Here is a 15704-nt window from a genome sequence, read left to right on the forward strand (position 1 = left end):
ATAGGTGGTTACAGTCTGTAACGGAATCAATACGACGATCCAGCAAAAGCCCCGTGCACCCTAACAACACGGAGTGACCCAAGGACTACCACCTTCTGCATTTTTCCCGCAATTGTTTTAGCATATTGTTGACACGCAGGGATGCTTTTTAGGCCATTAGCGAGTGAAAGATTGGCACCTCCAAGAGCGGCGATGATAAGGACGATTAGTTTAACAGAATATTCTGGGTACAATCGTAACGAACATGGTTCGCTTCTCGAAGTCAAGAAGAACCATGTCAGGCCTCGAGTGAGCAACAGAAACAATTGTCGAGAATATAAAGTTCCAGAATATGCGGCACTTCCCATTCTCGACAATTGACTCGATTTGCCTAGGAGCATTTAGAGGAGCGATATGAAGGTTAATGCCGTAAGAGTGACAGAGATGGCAAAGGTCATGGATTGAATCTTCTGGTCAGACTACGGAAGTGTACCTGTAAGTTTAACCTTGCAAATGATATTGTTTACGTTTTTAAATACGTAACGGTAGCTAAAGAAACCCTAAAAAAAGTACAACTAGAAACTCGCGAAAAGACAATAGCCTTACAACAGATTGTAGATACACGATGGGAAACTTATTACAAAGTTTTCGGTAGCCTTTTAAAAACCATAGAAGATTTGCAAGTTCCAGTAGCGTATAGGGACGTCTCTCAAGCAATATCTCTCAATATAAAGAAGGCGGTGCTGGATGAAGAATTGTGGTCATCATTCAAGAATACGTAGGACTAAGTAAAACCAATCTGTGATTTAATGAATAATATCAAATGTGATAAACCAAACCTTTCTCATTTTCATGAAGGTTATATGCTTGTAGGCGAGGCTGTGAATGAAAAATCTCGTTTTCTGTCCAGCAAGAGTCGAGGAATTATATTATATTCGTACATTGAAAGATTTAATTTCTAGTACCATGATGCTCATTTAGCGGCTCATTTACTGAACCCACGATTACAAAAATCGTCTCTGAACGAAGAAGAGTTGCTGAAGGCCTTAGAATTTATCTCAATTTATGCTGAACAACTCCATTTGAACAAAGATTAAGTTTAACAAGATTTAGGACAATACCTATCGAAGACATCTGTTGGGTCTCATACAGTAATTTGGGAGACAGTTAAAAATACGCAACCAGAAATTTGGTGGCAAGTCTACTTTCCTACCAGTCCATTGTGTAAAATCGCAATAGGTCTACTGAATCCATTATCAACGTCAGCACCATATGATTGAAACTAGAGTTAATTTTTAAACGTTAAGCCAAAGAAAAGGAATAAATTAACAAACCAACGAACAGTGAAACTTGCAGCGATATATTACGATCTACGAATTCTCCAAATTGTTGAGCAATTAGAAGATGGAGACGATCAAAATGACGAAGACAGCATGATGAAGATCGTTCAAGGAATGAGGCGAGCGGTGTTAAACGACGTATGAGCATGCAAGAATTTTCCGCGCTCTCTTCTTGGGCGAAGCGGCCGAGAGACGGCGCTGCGATCTGAAGTCGTAAGCAACTTACCATTTATATTCGTATATGTACGTAGGGGGCTACGAAAGTTTTGCAATATGCCAAACCTTTTGGAAGAAGAGAGATGATCGTTGCGTCATTAGAAAGAACGTCAAAAATTAGGTAGGAAGAGGAAACCTGTTGACTCAGGTCTCAGCACAGTCTAAATACGCAGCCCGGAACGACTGGGAAATGACGTCGTGGACAAACGAAGAATATTGTGTGATAATTCGATACAACTTTTCTCGCAGTTTAAGTGTAGACCAAAGTTTTGAGGAAATGTCTCCGGTATTGGGTAAGGATTGTCCGCATCGCACAACAATTTTCCAATGGTACGAACAGTTCGAAAGGGGAAATTTCGGCCTCGCGGACCACTCGCGCTCAGGTCGACCGCCGGAAGTGGTGACATCAATAAACATTGCGTCTGTAAATAATCTACTGAATGATAATAGAAGAATCGCGTACCGGCAGATAGAGCAAATGTTACACATTAGTGCACCAGCCAAAAAATGCTAAAAAGATTTGAATCGGGATCTTCACGGGATGTAAATAGTATTATAACAAGCGACGAAACCTGGCTTTTTTATTACGACGTTCGAACAAAATCACAAAACAAGATCTGGCTGTTTGGGGATGAGGATGCTCCAGCGGAGGTGCGGAAGTCTCGATCTGTAAACAAAAGAATGATTGCAGTATTCTTTGGGAAACGCGGTATTGTGGATAGGGTCGTACTTAAAAACCAGCATCAGGCCGAAATCTCAACTCAGCACCTGGCTATTCCACCACGACAATGTACCGGCTCACAGAGCGAAGGCCACTGTAGCTTTTTTGGTCAAATCTGGACTGACTATTCTAAATCACCCTCCTTACAGTCCAGATCTTGCTCCCTGTGACTTTGGTTTGTTTCCGGAAGTAAAAAAGTAACTAAAAGGGCGTCGATTTACTAACGAAACTGACATTTTGACGGCGTGGGACCAAGCGTGTGTCGATTTTCCAGAAGAAAAGTGGCAGGGTTGGTTCGATGACTGGTTTCGACGTATGGAAAAGTGTATTCACTGCGGTGGAAAGCACTTCGAAAAACTATAAAAGGTTCGTCTGTATTGCAAAACTTTCGTAGCGCCCTATGTACAATTTTGTTAACATTATCAAAACTCAAACGCAGGATATTTCAGATACTTCAAGATATTTCAAATACTTCTGGATACTTCAGAATATTTCAAGATATTTCAAGGTACTTCAAAATTTTAAATGTTCTTCTTGATAATTCAGATTCTTCAAGGTACTTCACATACTTCAGGATAATTTACATACTTCAAGATACTTCACATACTTCAGGATCATCGACGTACTTCAAGATACTTCTGAATATTTCAAGATACTTTCTGATATTTCAAGATAGTTCAGAATATTATAAGATACTTCAGGATATTTCACGAATTTCAAGATACTTTATATACTTCAAAATATTTCAAGCTACTTTAGGACATTTTACATAATTCAAGATACTGCACATACTTCAAGATACTTCACACACTTCAAGATATTTGACATACTTAGTGATAATCCAGAATATTTTTAAATACTTCATACTTCAAAGTATTTTAGGATATTAAGAGGTATTTCAGTATATTGTATGAGACTTCCGGAGACTTTACACCGTTGAATCTCAAACTTATAGTTTTCGTTCATTTTAAATCACTTTTGATAATAACAATTTTTATTATTTCACAACATTTCGCTAGTTTACAAAATTTACCATTATTTTACAATTTGCTAAGTTTTCCGATCAAATTTGAACCCCGAGGTTAAATCGCTTCTCCAAATTTTATTTCAAGACGAATAGGAAGAGAAATGGAAAGTAAATCAAAAATAAAAACTCAAAAGGTAATCTGAAAATAACATTTTTTTTTTAATAATGTCAATTAATTTTTGGCTATAGTTTGGCGCAGTACTTATAAAGAACTTGTTATTGTAATAAATAATCTCTGATATTTATACTTTAGTAAGTTTTCGCATGGTGGTGGCTTAGCTAACGTGGAATCATCAGAATAATTCACTTTACGTCTTTTCACAGAAGCATAACTAAAGGTTAGAATTCTGCTTATAGTGAAGTTTGTTCTCCTTATGACAAAAGCACACCAATTTCCCAATCTAACTTTTGCATCTAGAACAAATGTTCTCACAGCCGTTTGATAATTTGAGATTGAAACTTTTGAAAGTATTTAGTTAAAACTTGAAATTGTTTAAACTAGCGGGATGGGAAATGAACGTCTTTTAATGCCTAAATCATTATTCCAGAAACATCAAAATCGTATAAATTTAGATCAGTTTGAAAGTAGAGCTACTGAAAGTTATGAAAGCTGGAAATAATTCAACAAATGTTTAGTTTGAAAAACTCTTTAAAAGGATGCTTTTTGAATTTTTATTTTATTTTTAATAATTTGGCATTTCACAAATTATTCCTTTGGCAGAAAAATCGCACATGATTGTTGTAAAACTTAAAATAGTATATTATGCACCTAGGGGGAGAAGAGGGACTTTTCCGACGAGCGTATGTTTTCAGAACAAGTCGTAGGCGAGCGCGTAGTGCGACCTGGACACGAGTACTGAAAACATACTTAAGTCGAAAAAGTCCCTCTACCCTTACGCATACGATATTTTTCATAAAAAATGGATCATTTCAGACATTTCTCGAAATACATTCATGATTTCAGTGCATATTAGATTTCGAATAAAAGAATGATTTGCGGTAATTTTGAAGATGATTTATGGTAACTTACCCTAAATTGCCAAAAATTCAATTTAAAATGTCTATACATTTGCGAAAGTTTATGGAAATTTTCGGTCATTGAAGTTAATTTTACAGGTAATAATGGTAACTTACCATAAATTATCAAAAATGCAATTTCACATTTTCTTATAAATTTCCGGAAATTTAATAATTTTTGTTGCTGTAATTTATGGTAATATTACAGGCAATTTATGGTAACATATGGTCAATTACCCAAAATTGAATACACAGATTTTTATCAATTTCCGGAAATTTTTTGTAATTTACTGTACTTTGATCAGTTATATATAGTAACTGTCCATGAATTACCCCAAAATTCAATGTCTGCAAACCAAATTTCCTTACAGTTTTTACGGTGAGTAAGTTGATTATTTAAAAATAGAGATCATAGATATATAATTTTCATTATTCACACCTGAAGTCACTTTTTACTCCCTAAGGAGTGAAAAGTAGTCATAGCAGTGATCGTCGTCGAAAAGGGCTGAAATAATGCATCTTTCATAAAATATATATTTAATAGTTGCTCAAGGTGTAGTTTGTTTTAAGTGTTTGTTTCAGAATAAATTGACTCTACATAGCCATTCAGAATCAAAAACGAAAACAGAAACAATAATATATTATTGTTTCTGATTTCGTTCTGTCACTCATGGATTATGTGTTACATAGTAAAATATTGAACTGTTATTTTTTCACATTTACAAATTAATAATTAAATTCACCCAATAAAAGTTTATAAAATTTCCATTTGAAGCAATTAAAACTGAGCTGCAAATTAAAGCACTCAAAATGGAACACTTGAATTTAAAAGTTTAAAAATTTAAGTTTAAAAGTTTTTAAATTGAAAAATGTTGTATTCAAATGCTTAATAATTTACACTTATAAAATCGAAGCTGCTAACACTTTTCCATTTAACAGTTTTTAATTAAATGCAGTTGGACTGCCAAATAGTTTGTTTTTAACTTTTACAAATTTTAAACTTTAGAGATTGAAATTCAGTTAAAAAAAGATAAATCCACGTTATCATTTTAAATGCTCTCAGTTAAAGAATCAGACATTAAGTTAAACAAATTTTAAAAATATATCATTTTAAGTAAAGGCGGTATAACAGTTATTCAAGTTGTTGTCACGTGGGTGGTTTTTTGATTTAAACGTTTGCGAATTCTATTTTCGATGTGCACATAAACAAAACAAAACATCGGCACAAAAAAAGATATAAGCAATGATTGGAGGAAAATCCTGACTCCTTTGACGTCAAAGGGGCTCTCCTATCAACATCGTGATAGAAAATCCATATTTCAACATTAAATTAAAAATAGTAAACAATTGGTAATAAATATTTTATAGGCATTTTTAAAATTTGAATTTTATATACTATTAGATCCATTTATTGGAAAAATGATATCTGACTTTGGAAACAACCCTTTTTAAAGCTAGAAACATTGAAAAAGGAACGATTACATTTTTTTATTAAATTGAACACTTCTTAAATTTAACATTTATCACTATTATTTGAAAAACGTCAGTGTTCAAATTAATTTGAAATAATTCAACTGACTTCAAGATACTTCATGATATTTTACGGGAAACAATTATATGATATATCAAGGTACTTAATAATATTTCAAGATAATTCGGGATAATTCAATGTAATTCGGGATATTTCATATACTTCAAGATACTTCACATACTTCAAGATATTTTAAAGTACTTTAGAATAATTCACATACACCAGGATATTTCAAAATAATTCCGAATAATTCACATACTTCAAAACAGTTCAAAATACTTTCGGATAATTCACATACTTCAAAATACTTCAGGATATTTCTGATACTTCAAAATAATAAAAAAATACTTCAGGATATTTCAAGAAACTTCAGAGTATTTCCAGATACTTCAGGATATTTCAACGTACTTCAGGATATTTTACGTGCTTCAACATACTTCAAGATGCTTCAGGATAATTCAGCAAAAGTGTACATCATACTTCACAAGTTGTCAACCCCTCGTATTCACTTTACATATCAATCTCAAATTCGAAAATGTACGTTTTTATATCCTACTTACAATTACAACTTTTAAACCAGGTTAAAAAAATGTAATTATTAAGAATGAAAACAGAAAAACATGAAAGGACTAGAAAGGCTGGAGAAACCTAATTTAATAAAAACAAAACAGAAGTAAGAGTAGTAAAACATCAATTTTCAAATTTTCATTGACTGCAACAATTACAGCGCTTCTCAGGAAAAGAAAAACAGTGTTAACAAAATCACTCTATAGAATGCCATAGTGTGACACAACATTCTTTCAATCAATGATTTGTTTGGAGATAGCAGACACAATGTGTACTGTATCAACTGCTTATAATTTCTACATATTAACCCAGTTTGAGATTTTTCTACAAAATTTGTTTATTTTTCGTGGTCGCTAGGGATCTCGGATCGTGTGCGGCCCAAGTAGAACAGTAGACATGTTGCAAGATTGACTTTATTAGACTATTCGATTTTATTATTACAAATCATTCAATCTTACAGGCAACTAGAAATGTTAGATAATGAGTTCAGGACATGGTACAATATCACGTAATATTTCAAGTGGCTTAACTGGAAAAAATAATTATCACAAAAAACGCTTTCATCCTGAAGTTTGCAATAAATTTTAGTATAAATAATGGTAAAGCATGCATTTATATATTCGCAGGGAACGCTTTTTTCTTGTTCTTGGCGGAGTTATATTTTCAAAAGTCAAACAATTATATTTTCAAAAATGTAATTACCTTTCACATAATGTGCTTGTATCAATTCACCCGCCGGTACGAAAGTATCATCCTTGACCAGAGAAGAGAAGAATGAGTCCAGACTATAATGAACAGGTGATGAAAGAAAATTAGACAGCATTTGTAAAACATCATCAGCTTTGACATTTTGATCAGTTGTCTCCTTCAATTTACTGGTGTAGTCTATTCCTAAATATGTCTCCAAACATCCAGCAGAATAATACAGCTTTACCTTTAAATCTCGGTATCCGAATATAGTTTCACTAGAAAACCAAAAAGGAATGTCAGCGATAATTCTATTCAATCAGAACAAAAACGTTGATTTATACGATTTTTGCATAAATCAAGCAACAAGGAATCAGTGCCGAGTCATGAATATGTATGGAAGGTTTCCGCTTTATAAGTATAATATCTTTTGTTTTATTTGGATTTATTTTTATTTTTCATTTGTCGAAATAGTTGAGTACTTTATTAGTAGCAATGTTTCAGCTATTGGTGATGATATCCATTCCTGCATAAGTAGATTTAGATATAAATCTTACATTTTTGATTTCTACATAGATTTCTTTATTTCTATTTTAGGACATTATAAGAGCTTTGAGATAGGGTGTAAAACCATCATGTAAAAATTTGAATATTAATCCATTATTCCAAACCGTATCAAAAAGTTTTTCAACATCGAAAAAAGTGCTCCAGTATGCATCTTATTATTAAATTTATCAGCAATTTGATTTGACAACCTAATAAGTTGATCAAAAGTGCTATGATCTTTTCTAAGGACGAACTATTCTTTCTTAGTTAGGTTGTTTGATATTAAAAATTTATCATTCCTCTCGTTAATTCCTTCAAGTATTTTATTTAAGAAAGAGTAGACTTACAGGTCTGTAACTAGCTACTAGTGTGGCATTTTTGTTTGGTTTGGGTACCTAACAACTTTCGTTGGAATTTATCTGTGTATTTTTTTATATTTACCGGATACTTCGGTTTCGGAATGAAAGTGTGAGGCAGCGGTAATTGAGTGGTTCTAATTGTCATTAGTTTGCAGTGGAATTTGAGGAGCGTTGATAGGAAGAGTATGAAAGAGGGTTTTGTGAGTGAGGGTTTGTATGTTGAAAGAACTAAAGTGAAAAAGTGTGATATTTTGGGTGATATAGACTGTTTTGTGTAGATTAAGAGTTTTCTTTGTTTAGCGTGAGGAGCAGGGTAGGGAGACAGGTTCAGCCGAGTAGAGGCGACTCAGAGGGGTAGGGAGAGATAAGCACGGGAGGGTGGCACGGAAGAAAGTACCGTTTCAGGGTGAGGTAGTATGAGTTCAGTTTTCGATTCATTCAGACGAGGAAGTATTCTGCACGTAGAAAAGGGAGAAGAAAAGGGCTAAATAAAGGAAAACGGTAGAGATGGAGAGATTGAAGGCGTATGGTTTTGGCTGAATGGAAAAGTTTATAAACAAGAAGAGTGATAGGGCAGAAAGACGAAGTAGCGAAGAAAATTAAGAAATAGGATCCACTTTGAAAACCCCGAAAATGATCAGAACACCCCCGGAAAAAGATCAGAATAGAGAAGTGGAGAAGGACGAGGGGAAAGACAAGGGCAACGTTGAACATAGAGAGACGGCAGAAGTTGAAAAGTTAAAGGAATAGCGTGAAATAGTGATATAAGTAATAGAGATGAGCAAAAAAGGCAGGAAGACAGAGGAGTGGAAATAAAATGAGAAATAAGGCAAAAATTGCAGAACTTAAGAAAAACATGCGAAAATAGTAAGAGATTAGGCAAAATTTGGAAAAAACAATGACAACTTTAGAAAAAAGATTTAAAAAACGGGATGAACATACTAAAGAGGTAGAAAATTTGGAAAGTAGGATAGTGAAGATCGAAAAATCAAAACTGGAGGTTGAAGTAGGGGAGAGTGTGAATAATGAAAGGGAAAGGATAAGGGAAATGGGAAGAAGATTAGAAGGAAAAGAAAGAGATAAAAGAATAAAAGGGAAATAAGGGATAATGGGAAATGGGAATAAGGGAAATGGGAAGAAGATTAGAAGGAAAAGAAAGAGATAAAAGAATAAAAAGCCTAGTTAAAGGAAGGAGTAGAAAATGTGCTATAAAGGATAGATGCTAAAGTAGAGAGTGGGAAAATGCGAGGTGTAGCAAAGGCAACGCGAAGAGGAGTAAAAATTGTACAAGTGAAACTAAATAAATGGGAAAATAAGAGGGAAGTGATAACAAACAAGAGGCTGTTATAATAGAGACAATAGATAATAGAGATAATAGAGGATGACTTGACATGGCTAGGAAGAAATATGCAGTATAAGTTAAAGAAAATGGCGGAAGAGGAAAGAAGTAAGGGAAAAAGAACGTGGGTTAAGTATGGAAGAGTAGAGCTAGACGGAGTATGGTAGGATTGTGATGAAGGGAAGAGATAGTAAGAAATGAGGCGCCGGAAAACCAGGAGCGAAAGAAATGGGAAATAGAAAAAAAGAAATTTTAAGAAGCAAAAAGGGACGAGAAACGAATGTAAGAAAAAATGGAGGATATAATACTGGAATTTAGCAATAATGAAGAGAAAGCATACGGAGTTAAAAGCAAATTTGAAACAGTGGAATGTAGTAATGATGGATGCGTGGCTAAATAAAAAGGGATGAGAAAGAGTAAGAGGAAGGTTACCAAGACGTTATAAAAGACAAGTTCAAAATGCAAAGAGGAAGAATAGAAAGGCAGAGCATTGAGGGGAATGTTGATGGGAGTGAGGAACGAATGTGTAACAGTGAATGATAAGAAAGAGAGGAATAAACAAAAAGAAGGATTAATAGCAGAAGAAGTAAAGATAGGAGGAGAGAAGTGAGAGAGAGTAGGTGTTTATGTGAGCGGTAAAATCCAGGAGAAAGCAGAGGAGATGAAACAAACGATGGAAGAAAATAGAGAAGAGATTAGCCTTATCATAGGTGAGCATTTCAAGGCCAAAACAGGAGATACAAGAAGAAGAGATTGAGGATGAGAGAGAGTTAGAAAATCCAAAGGTACTGAATGGGGAAGGAAAGAAGTAAGAGCTTGGAGGGGTTGAGGTGGTTTCTCTTTAACCCAAATATAGAGGGAGATGAGGAAGGAGAATATATACGCTCAGGAGAAGAAAGAGGAACGGCAATTGATTATGTGATTGTGGATGATGAGGTAAGTGAGAAGTTCAACAAACTAGAGGTAGGAGATTATATTGATTCGGATCACTTTCCCTTAATAGTGACATTATAGGGAGAAAAAATATGAACATGGATAAAAAGGAATCAATAGTATAAAGAGCAGGAAAAAGAGATTGGTTAATGGAAGGAACAAAACAGTTTAGAGAAAAGGTCAGAAATATCAAAACAGGACAGGGAAATGTGGACAAGATGAAAAAATGATAGTATTAATAAAAAGAGGATCAGAGTGCACTAGCAAAAGAGAAGTTAGTAAAGAAGGAAATGGAGCTGGATGAGATGAGGACTATAAGGAGAAAAAGAAGGTCAGAAAATAGGCAGAGAAGACTAGGACCTGGTATAGATGAGATTCTAAATGAAATCCAGAAATATGAAGAGATGGACATAAAGGAATGGGCATGGACAACAATGTTCTGAATTATCTGATAAATAAATTGATTGAAAGGTTGAAAAGGGGAATGACAGCAATAACCGTAGACTTGAAGGCGGTGGGTAGGAGAGCAAGTAGGAGATTGTTTCTGGTTAGTGAGAGAAGTCAGGCAAGGTTTTCCTTTGTGGCTTAATGTAATTTAATATATTAATCTAGGACCTAGAAGAAGCAATATAGAGAAAGGGATGGGGAAAAGTTAGAATGGGATTGGAAAAGCTGTATACTCTGACATACGCGGATGATATAGTGTTGATGGCAGAGGATGAAGAAAGGAAAAGAAGGGAAAAGAAAGATTGGAGAAGGAGAATGTGATTATTTGACACACTCGTATAGCCGATATTAGGTTATAGAGCGTGGATATGGGGATCGAAGGAAAGGAAAGAGACTGAAAGCTTACAAGAAAGGTATATAAGGTGGCAATGGCAATTTGAGACAAAGTTAATGGAGTGGAAGGGACGGGAGTTAGCAAAAAAGTGTATAAAGGAGGCAGATAGAAGGAGAGGGAGAGCGGTAGAATTAATAAGATGGGGAGAAAAAAGGAGGGAGTTTTTTTACTGAAAGACATATAAGAGAGGTGAATGTAGTAAGCTATGAAGAACTGCAGACAAGGGGAAGGGAAAGACAATTAATGGAAAGATGGGGAATGATTGAAGAATCAAATTATAATAAATGGTATAAGATGACAAAAAAGGAGGGAGCATCAAATTATTTAGAAAAGGGATAGGAAGCAAAAAGATAGTATTGGAAAAGGAAGAGAACAGAAAGTGCAGAATATGTGATTGGGAGGAGGAAACATGGGAGCATGCATAAGATGGATGTTGAAAAGAAACAGAAGATCTTGAAATATTGTTGCAATCATTTTTATTCTTGATAGCTCATTTTTACATAAACCCTGGTTCAGGAACTCAATAAAACAATACTTTTGGACAACACTGTATGATTAAACACTTGAGTTTTACGATAGCCTGAAGTGTTCTCAAGAAAATCGCAAAACCCTGCGAAAAAACATTTTAAAATGTACCAAGGGTTTCTGCTGAATATGGTTACAAAAATAAATAGGCAGTCGCGGACAATTGTCCAGGGATTGTCCCGAAGAAAGTGGAGGTGTAAAAACCGTGCCGAAAGCTCAATGGCACCTGGGTGAATAGTATAGAATGGTGACTCAGGGATAGCGGGCGACCTCTCAAGAGTACGCAGCCTTACCCTTGCATACTGGGCTCTACAAGGATGGAGTAACCCCTTTCCTTAGCTTCTCGTGGGGATAACAATGACAACACCAAACATAGTTGTAGTAAGTGCGATTCAAAGCAATAGGACGCGCAGGGCTCCCGACAATAGATCGGTCAACAATGCCGACCACTCTAGAGCTGAGGAAGCCAATGAAAATGGATTCAATGCGATGGATCGGCGGGATCTCGTGACCTTTGGGTGGACGGAGCGACTGAATCATGACTTGCTAGACTGCTACGATGCGAGTGTGGCCCCTGAACGGGGTTACATGGCACGGCTGCATGCTCTGTGGTGCGAGAAACATCCGGAGCTATCGCACTTTTCGCAGCAACGTCTGCGAAACCATGCCGAACTACTCAGAAAAAGGGGCTATGTAAGCGGAACGCCTACTCTACCAGATAGAACAAGCCGGCAACAAAGAAAGAGAGGCGACACTGAGACCAACCGCGGGCACGCATCCAATAGAGGATGAGCGATGGTTTATGACCCGGAGAAACATCAACACCAAGGTTTCTCTCAAGCCTAAAAATCTACCTGAAATGGACGACGAGCTTCGTGGATATTTTTCCGAAGAATCTGACCTCTGGGCTATCAATTATTGTGTGTATAATGCAGCGAGAGCTTTGGCCGATGCGAACCGTAAAACAAAACCAACGGTTGATCATAAGACCAAAAGACGAATGCATCAACTTGCCATAAAGATAGACTAGCTGACCATGAGGCAGCATATTGTTGAGAGAATACGGATACTATCTGACGCTAAGAGAAGTCTACAGCGGAGGGAGAGATGGGTCAGAGAAAATCAACAGTTTCTCTCTGACCCATCTTGACTCTTCCAAGACACTCCAGTTACTGTCGACCACTCGCCCAAACCAGAGGAGGTCGAAGTGTTTTGGAGAGAAGTCTACGAAGTGCAGCATAGACTGGACGAAGACTCAGAAAATATAAATAGCTTCATGGAGCTGTGTGATGCCCTCATAACACTTGATGAAGAATGCCAATCCATTACTACCGAGGAGGTGATAAAAGTATTAAGAGGGCTTAAGAACTATTCCGCACCGAGACCAGATTGTATCAAAACCTTCTGGTGGAAGAAGTTTTCTTCAACCAATCAGCATTTGGCCCGTATTTTTACCTCAGATTTGAAGTCGGAGCTATTCTAAATGATAGAATTGTTCGGGCAATTAAACCTGTGTGGCAAGAAATATATTAATAACAAGGCTCAAAGAAGGGCGTAGTGGGATGTCGGGAGAACATGCTCATCGATAGATGTGTCTGCAAAGATGCAGCATTCTACCAGCGTGACCTATCGATGGCCTGGATTGATTATCGGACAGCTTTCGATGCGACATCCATAGACTTATTATCTGTCTTTTGGAAAGCTGAAAGGTTCATCCGCAAATCGCTAGGTACATAGAGAAATTGATGCCGCTTTGGAAAACCAGATTTACTATCTTATCTGGAAAAAATCGTGTGACAACTGACAATGTCACCTTTCAGAGAGGTGTCTTTCAGGGCGACACCATGAGCCCACACCTCTTTTGTCTTAAATTATTGCCACTATCTCTAGCACTTCGCCATTCCGACGGGTACTTGTGCGGGAAACCTGCAGACCGAAAATACAAGGTCACTTATGTTTTTTACATGGACGATCTTATGATCTATGCAAAAAACAAAGAGCAACTACATTTAGCTCTAGGGATTGTCGAACGATATACTAAGGAAATGCGAATGGAATTTGGGGTAGACAAATGCGCCAAGGTTTATTTGAAGCGAGGAAAATTAATGGCATCTGCAACGAACATGCTTGCCGACCCGGAAGTACTCTATTCATTTGGAGTGGTTTCATGGGCGAAGAACGAGCGCAGATCCCTTGGTATCGGGACAAGAAAAGTTATGCACATGAACAAAAGCATGCATCTTAAGTCTTCGGTTCCAAGACTGTACATCTAGCGCTGTCAAGGTGGACGCGGAATATTGAGTCTTGAATGTCTTCGTAACAGGATTATTCTGGGTACAGCACAAAGAGTCGCAAATGGAAGAGACCCTCTTCTTAAAATGGTCAGGCATCACGAAAAAGTGGGCAAAGGAGCATTTCTGTACAAAGCAGCGGAGGAGGCTGCTGAAGCACTTGGACTTAACTTCAGTATTAGGGGTGAGCAAAATACATCAAATCTTATGTAACTCGATTGCTCACTCCTGAGAGTCCGAATTAAGAAAGCACAAGAGAAAAACTTTCGTGAACAGCTCCTCGATAAGAGGATGCACGGTATCTTAAACATTTAACTCACATACTATCTAGTTGTCCAACTCACGCAGGAACGATCTACATACAAAGGCACAATGCGGCACTAAGATTGCTTTATTACCATCTCTGTCACTCTTACGGCATTAACCTTAATATCGCTACTCTAAATGCTCCTAGGGAAATTGAGTCAATTGCCGAGAATGGGAAGTGTCGCATATACTGGAACTTTATATTCTCGACAATTGTTTCTGTTGCAAACTCGAGGTCAGGCATGGTTCTTCTTGACTTCGAGAAGCGAACCATGTTCGTCATCGCATTTTCGGCACCATCTGACAAAAACATCATAGCCAAGGAAAATGAAAAGAAAGAGAGGTATAGAGAATTTATAAGGGAGTTGCAACGATTGAACCCGCAATATTCTGTTGAACTCGCTAATGGCCTAAAAAGCATCCCTGCGTGTCAACAATATGCTAAACCACTTGCGAGAAAAATGCAGAAGGCGGTAGTCCTTAGATCTCTCCGTGTTCGCAGGGTGCACGAAACTTTTGCCGGATCGTCGTATTGATTCCGTTACAGACTGTAATCACGAATCTCACGGTCGTGAGACGTGGTTGTGGCTGAAATTTTTCCGCGATTTCGCTGGGAGCGAGTGCAATTTTTCAGATTAGCACCCGCTCCTAGCGAAATCCTGCGGTTGCCCTTATGACAAATTTTTAATATATTACGGTGACCAGAAAAAAACACTTTTGGTTTTCTTAGTAGCGAAAGGCAAATAACTGTAGTTTATACGATTGTAGAAGGCAGATTTTTTTTATTTTTAAACAATATTTACAGGTGGCGCATCGTCTTTGAAGTTAGTTAATGCGAAAGCTGAAAATTTCGGTAAGAAAAGAGTCGATTGTAAAAGCGCAACCTCCGCTCTTTTAATTGATATGACCCTTTCACAGGATTAGTTAGCGTCCACGAAAAAGGAAAATATACCTATAGAAAATTAAATAGCTTAAGTCGTAGACCTGTCAAATTTCAAAAATGTACTCAGATTTGTTTTCATTGTAGCACGTTTAATTATACCTTTTCTTAATCTACTATTTCAAAAAATATAATCTTCAACCTTTAAACAAAATATTCTCAAAATTTCAGTATCAGATATATATTATTGGGGCTGTTATTAGTCTTTGAAAACAGTGGAAAACATTGAAAATAGCATTTTTCAGGCAATCGTAAATAATATTTATCGTGAACTTTTCATTTAAAAAATGCTTTTATATGGATTTGGAAGTCCTCAAGAACAACATATTAAAAGTTTAAATTACAAAATGGGTAACTTCGTGGTTAAAACCTTAATTGAAAAAAGTAGGGTTTGCCCATGTTAATTGCATAATAACTTTAAAGACGATGCGCCACCTCTAAATATTGTTTAAAAACTTTTTTAAAAACATCTACCTTCTACAATACCATAAACTACCGTTATTTGCCTTTCGCTCATAAGAAAACCAAAAGTGTTTTTT

General features: G+C 36.4%; 1 protein-coding gene across 2 annotated transcripts in view; it reads right to left on the reverse strand.

Moving 5' to 3' along the window:
- LOC117173206 (histone acetyltransferase type B catalytic subunit) overlaps positions 1–15704 on the reverse strand; it is a 147541-nt gene that overhangs the window by 86238 nt on the left and 45599 nt on the right. For both annotated transcript variants that reach the window (XM_033361646.1, XM_033361647.1), the window contains exon 3: positions 7101–7363. In XM_033361646.1, coding sequence (XP_033217537.1) covers positions 7101–7363 — 263 coding nt within the window. The remainder of the gene's footprint in view (positions 1–7100; positions 7364–15704) is intronic.

This window comes from Belonocnema kinseyi, chromosome 5 (genome assembly GCF_010883055.1).
Source record: "Belonocnema kinseyi isolate 2016_QV_RU_SX_M_011 chromosome 5, B_treatae_v1, whole genome shotgun sequence".
Classification (NCBI taxonomy): Eukaryota; Metazoa; Arthropoda; class Insecta; order Hymenoptera; family Cynipidae; genus Belonocnema; species Belonocnema kinseyi.